This window comes from Betta splendens, chromosome 11, assembly GCF_900634795.4.
Source record: "Betta splendens chromosome 11, fBetSpl5.4, whole genome shotgun sequence".
Taxonomy (NCBI): domain Eukaryota; kingdom Metazoa; phylum Chordata; class Actinopteri; order Anabantiformes; family Osphronemidae; genus Betta; species Betta splendens.
The window spans coordinates 15,708,589-15,723,332 of record NC_040891.2 but is presented as its reverse complement, the minus strand read 5'-3'; the positions used below and the strand labels follow the sequence as shown (position 1 = coordinate 15,723,332).

Sequence of the window (14,744 nt, the reverse complement as noted above, 5' to 3'; positions counted from 1 at the left end):
GACGCGCTGCGGCGTTTTCTCGGCTGATGGAGAACAGGACGCGCAGGGACGCGGCGGCAGAGGTTGGTTTCCAGCCGGAGCAGGTAAATCCCATGTCCGGACCCGCCGCCGGAGACGCTCAGCTGAGGCAGCGCACCCTGGACTCCCAGGATCTACTGAGGCACGGGAGCGCGCACTGAGGCTCGAGGACGCGCGCCCGCCTGGCTCCGCCCATAGCCGAGGAATCAAGGTTAGAAACACAGTGGCGCATGCTCTATTCACCACATAGAATTAGGAGTAAAACAATAGGTCAAATGTAAGTAAAAGTAAAATGTTATGAGGAGTTCTGTCTAAATAATTCTCCGTCTCGTTACTATGATGTAGTAACATTGTAATATTCGGTTAACGTGACAAAACAAGAGATTATCAAAATACCAAACTCTATAAATCAAGGTCAGCTCGTTCACGCACTTCCGGTTCCACCTCTTCTGTAATTTATGCAAACAAGCTATGAATAAAACAAAAGCAGGGACATATTTCCCAAAAGTAAAAATAAGTTCACTCACAGCAGTTGAGCAACTTCTCTAAACTATGCCGTTTTCCCATTAAAGGTTTGTTTACCTGTGGGTGATCGTTTTTTTCCACTTCCTGTCCGTTGGTCAAAAGCATCCGCGTGTCGCCGAAGACGCGCTTCCACGTCTAGATTGACCGATTCGGAATGTCTGTATATTTGACATCGCTGTCAAACATTTTTTTCGGCCGAGCCGCATGGAAATGATGGTTCCAAATATTTACACAGATAATGTAAATAACTGTTATTCATATGCAAATAAAACATTATACTAAACCATCTACTTTTGTTCTGCTTCACTTTTTTAGAATCTATTTTTGCGATCTGTACAGTATAGTGAGAAAATTCCACATTTCAATTTTCACTCTGGAGTCGGTTAATTTAATTAATAATTAATTAATAATTTAGCAGCTTATTGTTGTTTCTGCCTCATGTTCGAATCAGTTTTAAGTATTAAACCTACAGGATTGACTTCTAATAATACTTGGCACTCAAAAAGCGAAGAAAAAATGGCTGCGATGATTAATTTCCTCTCAGGTGAGCTCATTTATCATATTTAAATCCACACTGACGCCTAGTGGCCATTTCCGAACACGCAACACCAAACACTGAAAACGCCGCCGTTTCTTGTTCAGGGGGTGATTGGAGAAAACCAGGTGTGAACCACCTTGTGTTGCCGGTGTCAAAACTAAAATGTTGTTTAATGTGAGCAATGAGAGCTTTAACTTTCATCATGTGTCAGAGTGAATGAACAACTCAGATTTTAATGCACATTTGCAGTAGAAGGAATGGTTTGGCCAGTTTTTTTTTTTTTTTGTAGAAACATGATGCCGAGTCCAACACAGCAGCCGCAACTGGAAAAATGAAGCTTAGGAGGACGGCTGAGCAGCTGCAGGACAGATCTGGGTTCAGCTTTACAGGCAACACTGGGTCAGCTGCTTAATGACAGGGCACACACACACACAAGGGCAGCTCTCTGTTATTATCAGCCCTCAAACACAAGACTCCACTAATAACAACCATCAGCAACGAGTGGGAGGAAACTGAGGACAGAAGCTGAAAACTGATGATTTACTGGTTTTTCTGTCAAACAGGCATTAAGTTGCTCAAACACTGAGAGCAGTTCTGGCTCGGTTCTTCTCGTGTATCACCCTCTTGATGAGGACTTTGCTTCCACCAACGGTGGAACCCTCAACCTGCGCCTGTGAAGCCACATCGTTCTCTGCGGTAAAAAGCAGCCGTTTGCTGAACCGCGAGCCCGTGGCGGAGGTTCTGCAGCCTGACGGGCCGGGCCGGGCCGTCCAACGGTTCTCTGTAATTTCCCTGAGAGCAACCACCCACGTGGCAAACTGCCGCTGTAGCGCTAATTTAAAGCCCGTCCTGCAGCTGGGCAGAAAGAACCAAACTCACAAACCGTTAAACTAGAGTCTCACCTTAAATGTAGATGAAATGTTTGTCAGCAGGAGAACCAGGCTCGACTGGACCCCAGGAGATGAACTGAACCCAACACTGGGTTTGTTTAGAATTCATTGAAAGACGTCACAGGCAGCGAGAGCAGAACAAACACTTTAATGCCACAAACATGTTGAAGAGGAAAGCGTGCACGTTGAGGAGCGCCGGTCCAAACGCCGGCGGCGCCGGTCCAAACGCCGGCAGCGCCGGTCCAAACGCTCACCCAGCGCGGTACCCAGCAGCCTCTGCATTGGGAACCCTTGGCAGGAAGTCGGGTAACTGCGCCACAGAACCAAGCGCTCCTTTCCAGGGAACGTCCCACTTGCCAGCTTTGCTTTGGGTCCGAGCCGGGGGGTCCTGGGCCTCGGGCCTTGGACCTCCACGCATGACAATTCCACGACTTGAAGCGACGCCTGTATGGAAGCGGTTGCTGTGTGGCGAAGCCGGCGCCTGCCCGGCCCAGCTGTTGGACGAGCCCGGCAGCTGGGGGATGAGCGCGGGGAAGCTCGGCTGCGGTGTTCTGCCTGCTGGGATCAGCTGGAACCCTTGATGCTGGGACGGGGGGTTTGGCTGCTGGGCCTTGGCTTCAGACTGGTGACCTGACGTCATCCTAATGGCATGACTGGACACAACACCCAGCGGGTACAGGTTCCCCTTCTGCATCGGTGGCAACACAAACCTCCACAGGTCCATGGTGTCTGTGACTGAACCAGGCCTGTAGCCAAAGACCCGGCTCACCATCCTGGAACCACCTTTGAGTCGTCCATAAGAACCTACAGAACCTACAGCAGGACTCAGAGCCTCAGACGAGCCATCAGGGAGACTGTGCTGTGCAGCATTGACCCTGGATCGCAGCAAAGCGGGCTGGTGTCTCTGAGGAAAGGTCCAGCTCCGCTCAGCGTTCGCTTTATCGGGATCTGCCCTTCTGTAGCGAAACGCTAAAACACAGCATTTACACACGTCCATCATTCGAAATGCAACTGCAAACTGCTGAGGACAAGCACTCACCTGTAGCCAGCTGCCCAGCGAACAGCAGCGAGAAGAGGAGCGACCTGGAGGCAGGAGAAGCGTCAACACAAGCGGCAGCCGCAGGAGAAGAAGCCAAATGAACGAGAATCAGAGCTACCTCACACTGACGCCAGAACACATGCTGCACCAGGAGCCGAGAGCAGCGACGGAGCAGCGCTGGAGCCGCTGCAGTGAGAAGAAGAGCTGGCTGTGAACCTGCACAGGTGGCCTGCGTTCAGCTAACGAGCAGACTACAACCTGCTGCTGCTGAGCGTCACACGCTGTCTTCAGTTCATTGCCCCAGTGCATGCTGGGATCATGACCAGCAGCCGTTCTGGTTCATTCTGTTGATCTGCCTTTATGGTTGTAACCTTTTATAAAATCCTTTGCTTATGACCTAATTCACCGTGAATGATGGAACCGTGTCATCATTGACCTTTGACCTTAGGACTGATTCGACTGATCCACTGATGTGGATGATGATTATGATGAGTGCAGGCTAAAGACTGAGCAGAGACGGCAGACTTGTTTGATATGTTTTATTCTTGGTTTCATGCAAACACTGTTTCATGTCTCAGCACATCACAGTATAATAAATACACAGTCAGGAAACACACTACATTTCAGGCTGATTTATCACTCTACATTTAATTCACTTAATTTGAACCTGTCCTCATTTAAATACAGAAAATATAGGAAAACTGAGTCAATGTGCCGATAGGGGGGAGGAGGGGGAGGGGGGGGCTAACTGAGCTTCAGGCCCAGACACAGAGCCAGCTCGTTCTTCTGGATCTTCCCGTCCCCGTTGATGTCGCAGTGGCCCATCAGCGCTTTCCTGAACTTGTCCAGGTCTGCTCCACTGAGGCTGGGCTGCAGCGGAAGGTCAGAGGTCAGAGGTCGGCTGCGTACTGGGTCATAAGGGCTGCGAGGCTGTATGTTGAGGCGGTACCTTCACCAGCTCCATCATGTCCTTGACGAAGCCGTCCACCTCGGGGCCCTCCAACGCGCCCGTCTTACTCTACACACATTCACACCTTTGAATTATTACAACAACCTGTATGAAGTAATATATGAAGGGTGGCGTTTCCATCAACTTTCCATCATCTCACTTCCTCCTCTTTACCTGAGCAGCACGTTTACAGTCAAACTTACAACATCGTAGTGAGCAAATATCTTCTCAAAGTCCCTCCTCCGGTCGTCCTGGCTGCAGGCCTGCGAGCAAACACATCAGGCAAACGTGAAGAAGCTCATGAGGAGTCAGTCTGGACTGCGTGACTCCAAGCTCCATTACAGACTTACGTCCATTTTAAACTTCAGCAAGAAGTTTTCTTTCAGGGACAAGATTCTGTGAGTCACAAGAGACGTTTTTTAGCCTTTTAACACCTCGTTCACAACATATTTCAATGTTTGTCCCTTTCCCACATTCACTCCGAACTTTTCCAATGATCTTGATCCCATGGGAACCTCTCGTCTGTATCCGGGTTCCATGCTACCATGGCAACAAGGCAACGTTCACCTACAGTGATTTGGTTCTGAAACATAACTCGTGTCACCGGTACCTGGCCAGGTCGTTCAAGTCCAGTCTGCCGTCCCTGTTCTTGTCAAACATCTTCATCTAGAGGAGGAAAAGGTTTGGAATGAGTCTCGGTCTCGTTAGCCGCCCCCCCCCCCCCCACCCACCATGGTGAGCGTGTACGCCTCCAGCTGCTCCGCTGTGATGCTCCTCTGGTGCTGGAGGAACAGGTCCTGCAGGAAGCCCTGGAGCACACACACACCACGGACGACGGTGACGCCCCATGAGCAAGGCATCAGCTGTAATGTGGTTCTGTCTGACGCTGCAGTTAGTGTTGGCAGCAGTTACCTTGAGCTCAGCGGCTGAGATGTAGCCGCTGCTGTCGGTGTCGTAGCTTCTCCAGATCTGCACAAAGCAGCAGTGAAGACAACGTTAACCCTCCTTTGAATCTGTGGGCTGTGACACGTGGGGACTAATGAGGGGACTATGTTGACCTTTGACCTCACCCTCATGAACTCTACGCTGTTGTCCAGCGGTGTCTCTCTGCGGAACAGGAGCAGGAAGTTCTCCTCCTCAGGCAGCATCACGGTCGCCATCTGCAACACGAGGGCTGACGTGTGTTATCTGCTTTCTGGTCTACTTTAATCAGGCCTCGTCCTCCTCCTCCACGCTGACGTCACTCAACATCTATTCACAGGAACTCGTACCTCCTGGATCTGCAGACGACCGCCAGCTGTGTCACACGCCGACTTGAATCTGTCCCTGAGTCTCCGGAGTTTGTCCTTCGTTATCTCGTCCCTCTAAAAACAGCAGGAACCAGGAGGCAAAAGGAAAACGTGCTAATGTTAACCAAGGTAACGTAAGTGAGATGCTACAAACAGTCAGCGAATCAACAGGAGCTGTGTTCAATAAACGGACGATAAAGTGAAGAACAAAATATGCTAAAATGTAGCACGTAACAACTGAAGCTTCAGTCTGTGACATATGACAGTAGGTAAATGTGTTCACCTTCACCCCCAGCTTCTCCAACATGTGCTTAAAGAAGGCGTCCAGCTGTTTCCCTTCGATGTAACCGGCATCTGAAAGCACAGAGCGCAGCTGGTCAGTCCGTTTTCTGCAGGAATGAATCAGATCAAGAGTCACTTCTATCAAAACACCTTAACCGATAACTTCACCGTCTCTTCTTCAGTTAAAGTCCCTGCTTCAATTAAACAGACTCATCTCAGCTCATCATTAATATCAGACCATTATTAAGGAATGGTCACCACAAATGCTTGACGATATGAAGGTTATTGACTCGTTACCCTCCACGTCGAAATGTTGCCAGATCTGTAGGAAGCCTGCTGCGTCCAGCCGGTCCATGGCGCTGAAGACCAGTCCGAAGGTGGGGCTGAGAGAACGCGGCGATGAACCAGCGAAAGGATCGTTGTGTGAATGCGCCTCCTCGTCAAATGAGAGGGAACAGTCGCAGCAGCTTGTATATGAAGTGAGGGAGGGAGAGAGGGAGACGGGGGGCGACCAGTAAACCACTGTTTATTGGTGTAAACATACAGGACAGCTCCAGGTCTCATCTCAGAACAAAACACTGAACTGGGTTTTAAAAATAACAAGATTCTCTCCATTTAAATGAAAACCGCCACCAGGAACCTTAAATGAAACCCCATTCAACACATCATTCATCTGTTACAACCAGAGTTTGTACAGTGAGACTCCGACAGGCGTTAGTTATAAGTACAGTGATACATACAGTAGGTGCAGCATGATGGACAATGTGGGACAGTGTGAACATCTGGACACGTAGAAGCAACAGAAAGTGTGGAAGGACTGCTTGACTGTAGCTTTTAGGTGGTGACAGAAGAATCTCTGGGAAAACCAGGATTCTGTCATGTTCTGATGCATCAGCTCATCAGACGATGGCGTGAACACAGTGAGTGGGAGCATTAGCTTCTCAAGCTGTAAAAGGCACATTTTAGATTTTTTCATCCAGAATAAAAAGCGCAGACGGCTCCCAGGTGGAAGCCCTTCGGTTCTGGTCCAACTGCTGCTGGGACCGGATCCCTGCGATGCTGAGTGCTGTAAACTGGTGTCAGACTGAAGGAGCGCCGTCACTGGACTCGTCCCCCGACCCTCTGTCAGCAGCCAGAGCTGGACTGTCTTCAGCTGGACTGAGGTCTGGTTCCTCCAGAGACGGAGCCCTCACTGGAAGAGAGAGAGAGGCTGAGAACACGGCAGGAACCGGCAGCAAAGACAGTCTTCAGCACGTTTCATTGCAAGCAACGAGACCTGAAGGCTCCACGTGGTCTGTGTCAGCTGGAGCCCAACCGTGAGCAGGGAGGGACCTGGTCCGCTCTCGCTCCTCCTCCCGTGCTGGGGCTGGACTCTTCAGAGACGACCACTGTCTGCCGCCGGCCGCGGGCTCGGACCCGGCCGCGGGCTCGGACCCGGCCGCGGGCTCGGACCCGGCCGCGGGCCCGGACCCGGCCGCCGGCTCGGACCCGGCAGAGGGCCCAGAACCGGGCTCAGAACCGGCAGCAGGCTTGGACCCGGCCGTGGGCTCAGAACCAGCCGCAGGTTCGGAACCGGCCGCGGGCTCAGAATAGGGCTCAGAACCGGCCGCGGGCTCAGACCCGGCAGCGGGCCCGGAACCGACCGGGTCAAAGGCGTCGCCACTGTCCCCGTGAAGCTCACCTGTTAAAACATGAACAAAGTGAAGAATCTGTGCTGCAGCTCAGCTACAGAATACATTTACATGTAGGAGTCGGTCCTAACACCAGCTGGTGTCACAGAACTCGGCTCCGTTTCCTAAATAACGCCTGGAAGCGTTCCAGCTCAGTGACGACTCCCTGCTCGCTGCTAAGGAGCCGCTGACACGTCCAAATTACCCTTTGCTTGGTCGTAAAAATATCCGCACCACAAAGACCATTCGCCTTTTTGATTACACAGAAGAAAAAGGCCTTTTAAGGAAGAAAGGCTCCAGAAGTGATAATTACACAAGTCAAGTGTGGAGCCACAAAGTCCCACAGCGTCAGGCTGGAAGCAGCATCTGCGCTCAGAGGAATGGACCTCGATGAGCGCGAGGAGGCGTCCGCTCCAAAGCGCTCATTACATGTCACCTGGTTAATTGAGCGTTGGGCTGCGGTGTCACAGCGACTGACTCATCGCATGATGGAGCCACGGCTGCTCCTCTCCCTTTAGGAGGGAGCTCTAGACATTTTCTCCCCTGATTTTCTACCAAAGAACATGATGAGCTCCAGTGGAAGCGCTTTGACGCAGACACTGACATTCGCTGACGCTCTCCTTGTCTTGCTCCGACGACGCCCTCCTCAGGCGCGGAGCAGGAAGCGGCCTGTCATCTGAGAGCAGAGACGGACAAGGGTGAGCGGAGGAGCGGCGCGTGGTCCGGCGCCGGCCGGGTCCGTCCCTACCGTGCACGCGGGCGCTGACCGGGCTGGTGGGACCGGGGGGGGGGAACCCTGGGGGGAGCTTTACGTTCTGGGGTGGGAGCGGTTTCAGCGTGACGCCTGCTGGTCTGGACCTGGGACCCGGCTCTGGTCTGGACTCGCCAGCGTTTGCCGGCACCGAGTGATGGACTTCCAGTTTGGCTGCAGATAAAAAGACCTTGACGTTTTGTAGCTTAACGTACGACTGGAAAACAGGAAACTGTAATAAACTCACCTCGATCGCCGTCCAACACAGACTCCGACTGAAACAGACAAAGGTTGGGTTTTCACTAAACACATGAAATATAAACACACAACATTTTCCAGGACTGTCTCGTCACGTTCTGGTTCAGGTTCTGTGAACGCGGTTCTGAACCCACCTTCTTCACAGCCATTTTCTCCTGCCTGGCCTTCATCTCGGCCAGCAGGTCCAGTCCCATCACAGGAACCCCCATGTGGCGCGGCAGGTGTGGGTGCTCCTTCTTCTCCACCTTCCTCTCCTCCTCTTTAGCCACGGGTGGAGCTGCCGGCGGCTCAGGCTCCGCGCGCTCCTGGGCCGGAGGTCCGTGGAGCGGGTGCTGCGGCTCTGCAGCCGGTTTGGCTGCGTCTTCACTCACGGGGCTGACGGAGCAGGAGGCCTGAGGAGAGAGGGGACCCGTGTGTGGTGGAGGGACGGAGGCGGAGCCGTGGCTTTTTTCTGAGCGGGACGTCCTGGACTTGATGAGGTTGAAGAAGCCGCTCCTCCTCGACTCCCGTTTCTTATCCGTGGCCTCCTGTGGGCAGGAGGTGGGACTTCTGACAGAGGGAAGTCTGACGATCAGAGTGAAGCACACAGTAAATAAACAACCTCTAAACCATCAGGACCAAGCTTCACCTGAGCCTGTCGCTCACCTGAAGCTCAGCTTTATGACTCTCTTGGAGAAGAAGTCGTCCAGGCCTTCGTCCAGCTTTCCCATGGTGCCGTCCTGCTCTGCGTCCTGGGCCGAGTCCAGAGTGGTCTCCCGCTAAGAAGCGGCACAAACGACAGACGGTGAAGTCGGCGCTGCAGCTCAGAGACGAGGCTCCTGCTGCGACGGCTCCTACGTGCTGCCTGCTGGGCTTCGTCCGCTTCTTGGGCTTCGGTCTTAGCTTGGTTTGACTCTCCAGCATCACATGCTCCACCGGCGGCAGCTCCGTCACGTAGGTGGAGTCTGCGTCGGGTGAAGCGGGTGGAGGAGGAAGGTCCTCACAGTACGACGACGTCCTGTCCGACGGATGCGGAGCCGGAGGAAGAGGAGGGTCCTCGCAGTGGATGGGCACGTCCTCCAGAGCCTTGTCCAGGTCGAACTCCATCTCTGTGTGCAGAGGAGACAAGGGCGTGTGGGGTCCGGAGGCGCTGACAGGCCGAGGGCGGAGCGGTGGTGCCTCACTCACCAAACGCCACAGACACAGGACGCAGCATCCGCACCAGAATGCTCTTCCTCTTGGTTTTAGGCGTCATCTGCACAGACAGGTTTCTGTTTGATTCACAAACCTTAAGTCTGAAACTCTAACTCTACGCGTGTCCTACCAGGCAGGGGTCCGTGTCCTCCGGGTCGTGCTGGCTCTGCTTTGGGTTGTGGACCGCATGGTGGTTCCCTGGCTGCAGAACCATCTCGTCCAGGACTTCCGTCTCCGTCTGAGGCTCCTTATGCACCGAGGGCTTCCTGATCAGGTGCTCGGCCTGCAGACGGACGAGGAGACAAATGAGAGACACAAACAGGAGCCCAATCGGAAGGCAGGCAGACACCAACCAGAGTGTGCTGGGATCTGGACAGAGACTCCAGCAGCTCGTCCACGATGCGGTCCGATAAAAACGACGCCATGCCGAGTTTCACTTCACTGTGTTTGAAAGAGAGTGGACCTGAATAAGGCTGATTCTGTACGAGGACGCGTCTGGTTTGGGTTCAGTGAGGTTCACAGCAGACCTGATCTTGTTGATGATGTCGACCCCCGACTGCTCCAGCAGCGTGGAGCTGACGAAGCTTCGGGGCACCGTCATCCTGCCGGCGCCGGACTTCAGCAGCTCCTGACGAAGGTTGCTCCTCTTCATCACGTGAGGACACAGGCCCTCAGCAGAGTCCACCATGGACACCAGCATGTTCTGAGGACGGGACCACGCAGCTCAGGCCTCCTGCTGCACTCAACGCCTGTCACGTTCGCTTGCTTCAGTACCTGCAGCTGTTCCTCCATCACTTCAGCCACTTCGCCGGCCATCGACTCCAGCTTCCCCTGAACGGCTCCGACAAAAGCCTCCTGAGCGCCTCCGTCCTTCAGGTGGTACAGGTTCGGCAGCAGCTGGTAGAAAGCAGTGAGGTGGGTTAGTCGACCCTGAGCAGAAGGTGCGACCTGCGTCTCGAGGTCTTACCCTCTTGGAGTTCCTGGCGTCCTTCATGAAGTTCTCCGCCACCTTCATGTCTTCCAGAACCGAGATGGACTCAGACGGTCTCTTCAGAGAGTTCAGGTGATCCTGCACCCTCACGCACATCATGTCCATCATCTACACACAAAGGTCAGAGGTCAAGCTCTCATGTCAGCGTCAGAAGGCACATTGAGACGTGTTCCCACCTGCTGAGTGGTCGTGGTGACGATTCCCTGCTGCAGCCTGTACGCCTGCTCCTGCAGGTATTTACGGGTCTCGTGGTTCCTCAGGAGGTACTGTTCCATCTGCAACGCAAACGTGTTCTCAGTGAACAGGACAAGGATGCTGCCGGCCCAAGCCAAGCCTCCTGAACCCGCGCCGTGACCTTCAGTAAGGCATCCTCCGTCTTCTCGGGGTTTGCCTTCAGGGCCTGAGCTGCGTCCATGATGGGGACAGGCATGAAACGAATGGTGTAGTTTCTGAGGAAGAGACGCTTTCATGTCAATGCTGCCAACGCACCACAGCAGGTCGGGTCGCTTCCCCACCAGCACTCACTTCTCCAGAGCAGCAGCTACGTCCTGCAGGCCCTGAGGGCTGATGTTGTTCCTGTCCCACACGATGGTCCTGCAGAGACACAGAATCAGAGGTTCCTGCCGAGCGAGGCACGCATGCACGCACGCACGCACGCACGCACGCACGCACGCACGGACAGGCACTCGCTCGCAGGCACGCACGCACGCTCGCTCGCACGCACGGACGCTCGCACGCACCCACGCTAGCTCGCTCACACGCACGCTCGCACGGACGGACGCACGCACGGACGAACGCACCCACGCTCGATCACATCCACGCACGCACGCACGCTCGCTCGCACGCACCCACGCTCGCTCGCAGGGACGCACGCACACACGGACGCACGCACCCACGCTCGCTCACACGCACGCACGCACCCACGCTCGCTCACACCCACGCACGCACCCACGCTCGCTCACACCCACGCACCCACGCTCGCTCACAACCGCACCACACCACCCTCGCCCACTCCCACACCCCGCTCGCTCCTCGCACCCTCTCCCACGCCCCTCTCTCTCGCACGCACCCACGCTCGCTCGCAGGGACGCACGGACGGACGCACGCACCCACGCTCGCTCACACGCACGCACGCACCCACGCTCGCTCACACCCACGCACGCACGCTCCCTCGCACGCACCCACGCTCGCTCACACCACGCACGCACGCTCCCTCGCACCCACGCTCGCTCGCAGGGACGCACGCACGCACGGACGGACGCACGGACGCACGCACCCACGCTCGCTCGCTCACACGCACGCACGCACCCACGCTAGCTCGCTCACACGCACGCTCCCTCGCACGCACCCACGCTCGCTCGCAGGGACGCACGGACGGACGCACGCACCCACGCTCGCTCGCTCACACGCACGCACGCACCCACGCTAGCTCGCTCACACGCACGCTCGCACGCTCCCTCGCACGCACCCACGCTCGCTCGCAGGGACGCACGGACGGACGCACGCACCCACGCTCGCTCACACGCACGCTCGCACGGACGGACGCACGCTCGCAGCCTCCGCCGCTCACCTGAGCTTGGAGTTGATCTGCAGGGCTTTGGCCAGCATCTTGGCCCCCATGTCCCCCATGGCGTTTCCACTGATGTCCAGCTTGGTCAGAGACGCGTTGCTGCCCAGAGCGTTGAGGACGATGGACAGGTCGGCCTTCAGCTTGGAGTCGGCCAGCGACAGCGAGGTCAGCGGCTGCAGAAGACGGACGCTTTAACACAAGCACAACAGGCACGAGCTGCTGAAGGCGTCACTCACCGACTCCTCCTCCTGAATCATGTGGACCAGGTTCTCCAGGACCTGAGCCACATTCCTGAAGACACATAAGGCACAAACAGCTGCAGTTACTCCACCGGTACCGGAACCTGCTGTCACTCAGTCTGTGACCCACTTGGATTTGATGTTGTTGAAGTTTTTGCCCAGCGACAGGTGTCGTATGGAGCGGTTCTTGGCCAGCCACACCAGCAGGGTGGTCAGGTCCATGTCCAGGCCTGAGCGCGCAGCACAAACACCAGTGAACCACAGTCACAGTCGGCTTCACCTCAATATCCGTCTACAAACCCACCGTTGTCAGAGATGTCCAGGCTGGAGATGTTGGGGATTTCGGCGATGCAGCCCTCCAGGATCTGGGAGCCTCCTGAGCGCAGCTGGGAGCAAACACAGATCACTGAGCTACAACGCAGAGCTGTTCAACGTCCTACTGAACCCTCTCACATCCGCATTAGGCCCAGTTACACCACCCAAGCTCAGCGGCGGCTTTACCTCGCAGCAGCTGAGGTCCAGAGACACATCGCTGAGGTTCGGGTTGCAGCCGAGCCCTAACAGCAGCGCCCTGCACACAGAGCTTCAACTCAGACCCATTCTAGAGGACGGCAACTCGAACAGCAGCGTTCAGGTTTCTTACTTCAGAGCCTCCAGAGGCAGCTTTGTTCCCGACAGACTGACCGAGCTCAGAGACTGGGCACTGCTGAAGAACTGCTTAAAGGACGAGGGGATTTCTTTACACTTCCTGTTGGAGGCAGGAGAGTTAGTGTGATCACAACAAGCTCATCCTGAAGAGGAGCCTCCCAGCATCATCTTATTTGATGTCTTGCCTGTAAGAGAAAACCGTCTTCGACATGTTGAGCACAGAGAGATGCTTCAAAGATCCTCTGAGCAGCGATGCACAAACCTGGAAAACAGAAACCAGCTTCAGCAAAGGATGGAAAACTGCACCAAACCGCTCACATTCGTCTTTTTACGCATCCTGACTGGTGGAGGCGCCTTCACCTGATCCAAGGAGCAGTCGCTGTTGGACAGATCCAGCGTCTCCACGCAGTTGGAGTGACTCAGGAAGCTGTGCAGGTTCTGCGTTGGAGAAGAACAAACACTGCTGCTGAAACCTTGAAGCCCAAACGAAAGCTCCCATCAGCTGGAGTGGAGGCCTGCGTTCACCTGCAGGTCGTCGCCTCGCAGCACGTTTCCCGACAGGTCGAGGTGTGTGAGGGTGGAGGCCTCCACCGGGTTGGAGCACAGAGCCTGGCAGAGGCTGTTCACGCCTTTGGGGGACATGGACGTCCTGGACAGGTTCAGCTGCCTCAGGCCCATGGGCAGCTTGGCCAGCTGTGCGCTGAGAGCTGCTGCACCTGCAGAGGCAACGGCGTCACACACCAGACGACCACCGGGGGCGCTACGGAGCAGCCGCTCCACGAGTAAGGGCCCATGGAGCCGCCCCCAGCTGCACCATGTGTGAGTGTGTGAGTGTGTGAGTGTGCGACCTTTGTCCTCCAGGGAGTTGTTGCTCAGGGTGAGGCTGTGCAGGGCGGAGGCCGGGTTCTGAGACAGAGCGCCGGCCAGTTTCTGAGCAAAGTCACTGAGGGGGAAAAGACGGTTGTTTAGAGTCAGAGTCGCACAAACACTGAGCTCCTGTTTGACCTCTGACCTTCGAAGTCCAGCGTTGTCCAGCGCCAGCTCCTCCAGACGGTTGGACCGGGCCACCACTCTCAGGATCTGATCACACACGTCTGTCGACTGCATGAGACGCAACTTACATGAGGTCATGTGTATTGTAGTGGACCTTATGCGAGTGCGAGTGCGAGAGTCTGAGTCGTTACCAGTTTGACGTCTTTGGCCGACACTTTGCTGAACCACTGGTTGAACTCCAGCGCAGCGATGATCGCCACCAGGTCCCTGCAGCACAAAGCCGTCCACCATCATCCAAACAATCCAATGGAACCCATTCAACAAGTGGTCACAGGCGTGAACACGAGGAGGCACCTGTTCTCCAGGTGGATGAAGTCCTGCAGGTTGAGCTCTCTGCTGTCCTGCGTCAGGTAGATGGTGTCCACGTCCTGGAGGGAGTCCACACAAACCACCAAACGGATCAGTTTGGATTCAGAGACTGGTGGTGAAGACAAGAGAATCATACGAGGAAGCATTGAAGGCACCGACCCATTGGACCTCCTCCCTGTACGGCAGGCCCAGGTAGTCACACACACACCAGTATTGATGGGAGAAACCTCCTGAAATCACACGGAGCAAACGTTAAGCACAGACGCCAACGGCTGATGGGCCCAGTCACTCGGGTTCAGGGGCTGCAGTACCGCAGGGTCCGACGTCGGCCGGGCCCTGCTCGTCCCAGACGGCCTGCAGCGCCGCCGCCCTCTCAGGAGGCTTCAGACTCAGCCGCCGCATCACCTTCCTTCAGGGAAGCAAGGAAGAGGAGCAGAGCGTTAACTAAGAGGCGCTTCAGCCAGCAGAACTCGTCTGGGCCCGGTGGGTTCTGTGGCGGACGGGACCTACACTGGAGACCCGGACGGGCAGATCTGCTGCACACAGGTGCCG

The 14,744-nt window shown here is 55.4% G+C and overlaps 3 protein-coding genes across 3 annotated transcripts in view; all 3 read right to left on the bottom strand.

Moving 5' to 3' along the window:
- Window positions 1–2,098: 2,098 nt before the first annotated feature.
- Window positions 2,099–3,334, bottom strand: LOC114866166 (uncharacterized). Its single transcript, XM_055513111.1, has 3 exons — window positions 3,129–3,334; window positions 3,011–3,054; window positions 2,099–2,940 (listed from the first exon to the last, which is right to left on the bottom strand). Exons 1-3 carry the CDS (start codon window positions 3,317–3,319, stop codon window positions 2,222–2,224), a joined length of 954 nt encoding a protein of 317 aa, XP_055369086.1. The 5' UTR covers window positions 3,320–3,334; the 3' UTR covers window positions 2,099–2,221.
- A 201-nt stretch (window positions 3,335–3,535) lies between these two features.
- Window positions 3,536–5,963, bottom strand: LOC114866163 (secretagogin-like). The gene is made up of 11 exons (XM_029167887.3): window positions 5,828–5,963; window positions 5,532–5,602; window positions 5,231–5,323; window positions 5,030–5,119; window positions 4,872–4,928; window positions 4,691–4,768; window positions 4,570–4,625; window positions 4,310–4,355; window positions 4,163–4,222; window positions 3,960–4,028; window positions 3,536–3,880 (listed from the first exon to the last, which is right to left on the bottom strand). The coding sequence occupies exons 1-11, from the start codon at window positions 5,883–5,885 to the stop codon at window positions 3,755–3,757; spliced, it is 804 nt and encodes a 267-aa protein (XP_029023720.1). The 5' UTR covers window positions 5,886–5,963; the 3' UTR covers window positions 3,536–3,754.
- A 76-nt stretch (window positions 5,964–6,039) lies between these two features.
- The window catches only part of LOC114866075 (F-actin-uncapping protein LRRC16A), a 14,032-nt gene continuing 5,327 nt past the window's right edge, over window positions 6,040–14,744 (bottom strand). Inside the window, exons 5-37 of the mRNA XM_029167716.3 lie at window positions 14,703–14,744; window positions 14,504–14,601; window positions 14,352–14,422; window positions 14,178–14,251; window positions 14,015–14,090; window positions 13,843–13,931; window positions 13,679–13,773; window positions 13,356–13,546; window positions 13,191–13,268; window positions 13,016–13,092; window positions 12,826–12,930; window positions 12,684–12,753; window positions 12,487–12,568; window positions 12,313–12,412; window positions 12,180–12,234; window positions 11,944–12,116; window positions 10,899–10,967; window positions 10,729–10,822; window positions 10,550–10,648; window positions 10,350–10,481; window positions 10,157–10,279; window positions 9,910–10,085; window positions 9,736–9,823; window positions 9,513–9,665; window positions 9,377–9,443; window positions 9,047–9,297; window positions 8,855–8,967; window positions 8,344–8,773; window positions 8,199–8,226; window positions 7,949–8,125; window positions 7,805–7,876; window positions 6,807–7,211; window positions 6,040–6,722 (exon numbers count right to left, since the gene is read on the bottom strand). The exon at window positions 14,703–14,744 is cut by the window's right edge and continues 80 nt beyond it. Of these exons, the coding sequence (XP_029023549.1) occupies window positions 6,610–6,722; window positions 6,807–7,211; window positions 7,805–7,876; window positions 7,949–8,125; window positions 8,199–8,226; window positions 8,344–8,773; window positions 8,855–8,967; window positions 9,047–9,297; window positions 9,377–9,443; window positions 9,513–9,665; window positions 9,736–9,823; window positions 9,910–10,085; window positions 10,157–10,279; window positions 10,350–10,481; window positions 10,550–10,648; window positions 10,729–10,822; window positions 10,899–10,967; window positions 11,944–12,116; window positions 12,180–12,234; window positions 12,313–12,412; window positions 12,487–12,568; window positions 12,684–12,753; window positions 12,826–12,930; window positions 13,016–13,092; window positions 13,191–13,268; window positions 13,356–13,546; window positions 13,679–13,773; window positions 13,843–13,931; window positions 14,015–14,090; window positions 14,178–14,251; window positions 14,352–14,422; window positions 14,504–14,601; window positions 14,703–14,744 (4,066 nt within the window). The 3' untranslated portion in view covers window positions 6,040–6,609. The remainder of the gene's footprint in view (window positions 6,723–6,806; window positions 7,212–7,804; window positions 7,877–7,948; window positions 8,126–8,198; window positions 8,227–8,343; window positions 8,774–8,854; window positions 8,968–9,046; window positions 9,298–9,376; window positions 9,444–9,512; window positions 9,666–9,735; window positions 9,824–9,909; window positions 10,086–10,156; window positions 10,280–10,349; window positions 10,482–10,549; window positions 10,649–10,728; window positions 10,823–10,898; window positions 10,968–11,943; window positions 12,117–12,179; window positions 12,235–12,312; window positions 12,413–12,486; window positions 12,569–12,683; window positions 12,754–12,825; window positions 12,931–13,015; window positions 13,093–13,190; window positions 13,269–13,355; window positions 13,547–13,678; window positions 13,774–13,842; window positions 13,932–14,014; window positions 14,091–14,177; window positions 14,252–14,351; window positions 14,423–14,503; window positions 14,602–14,702) is intronic.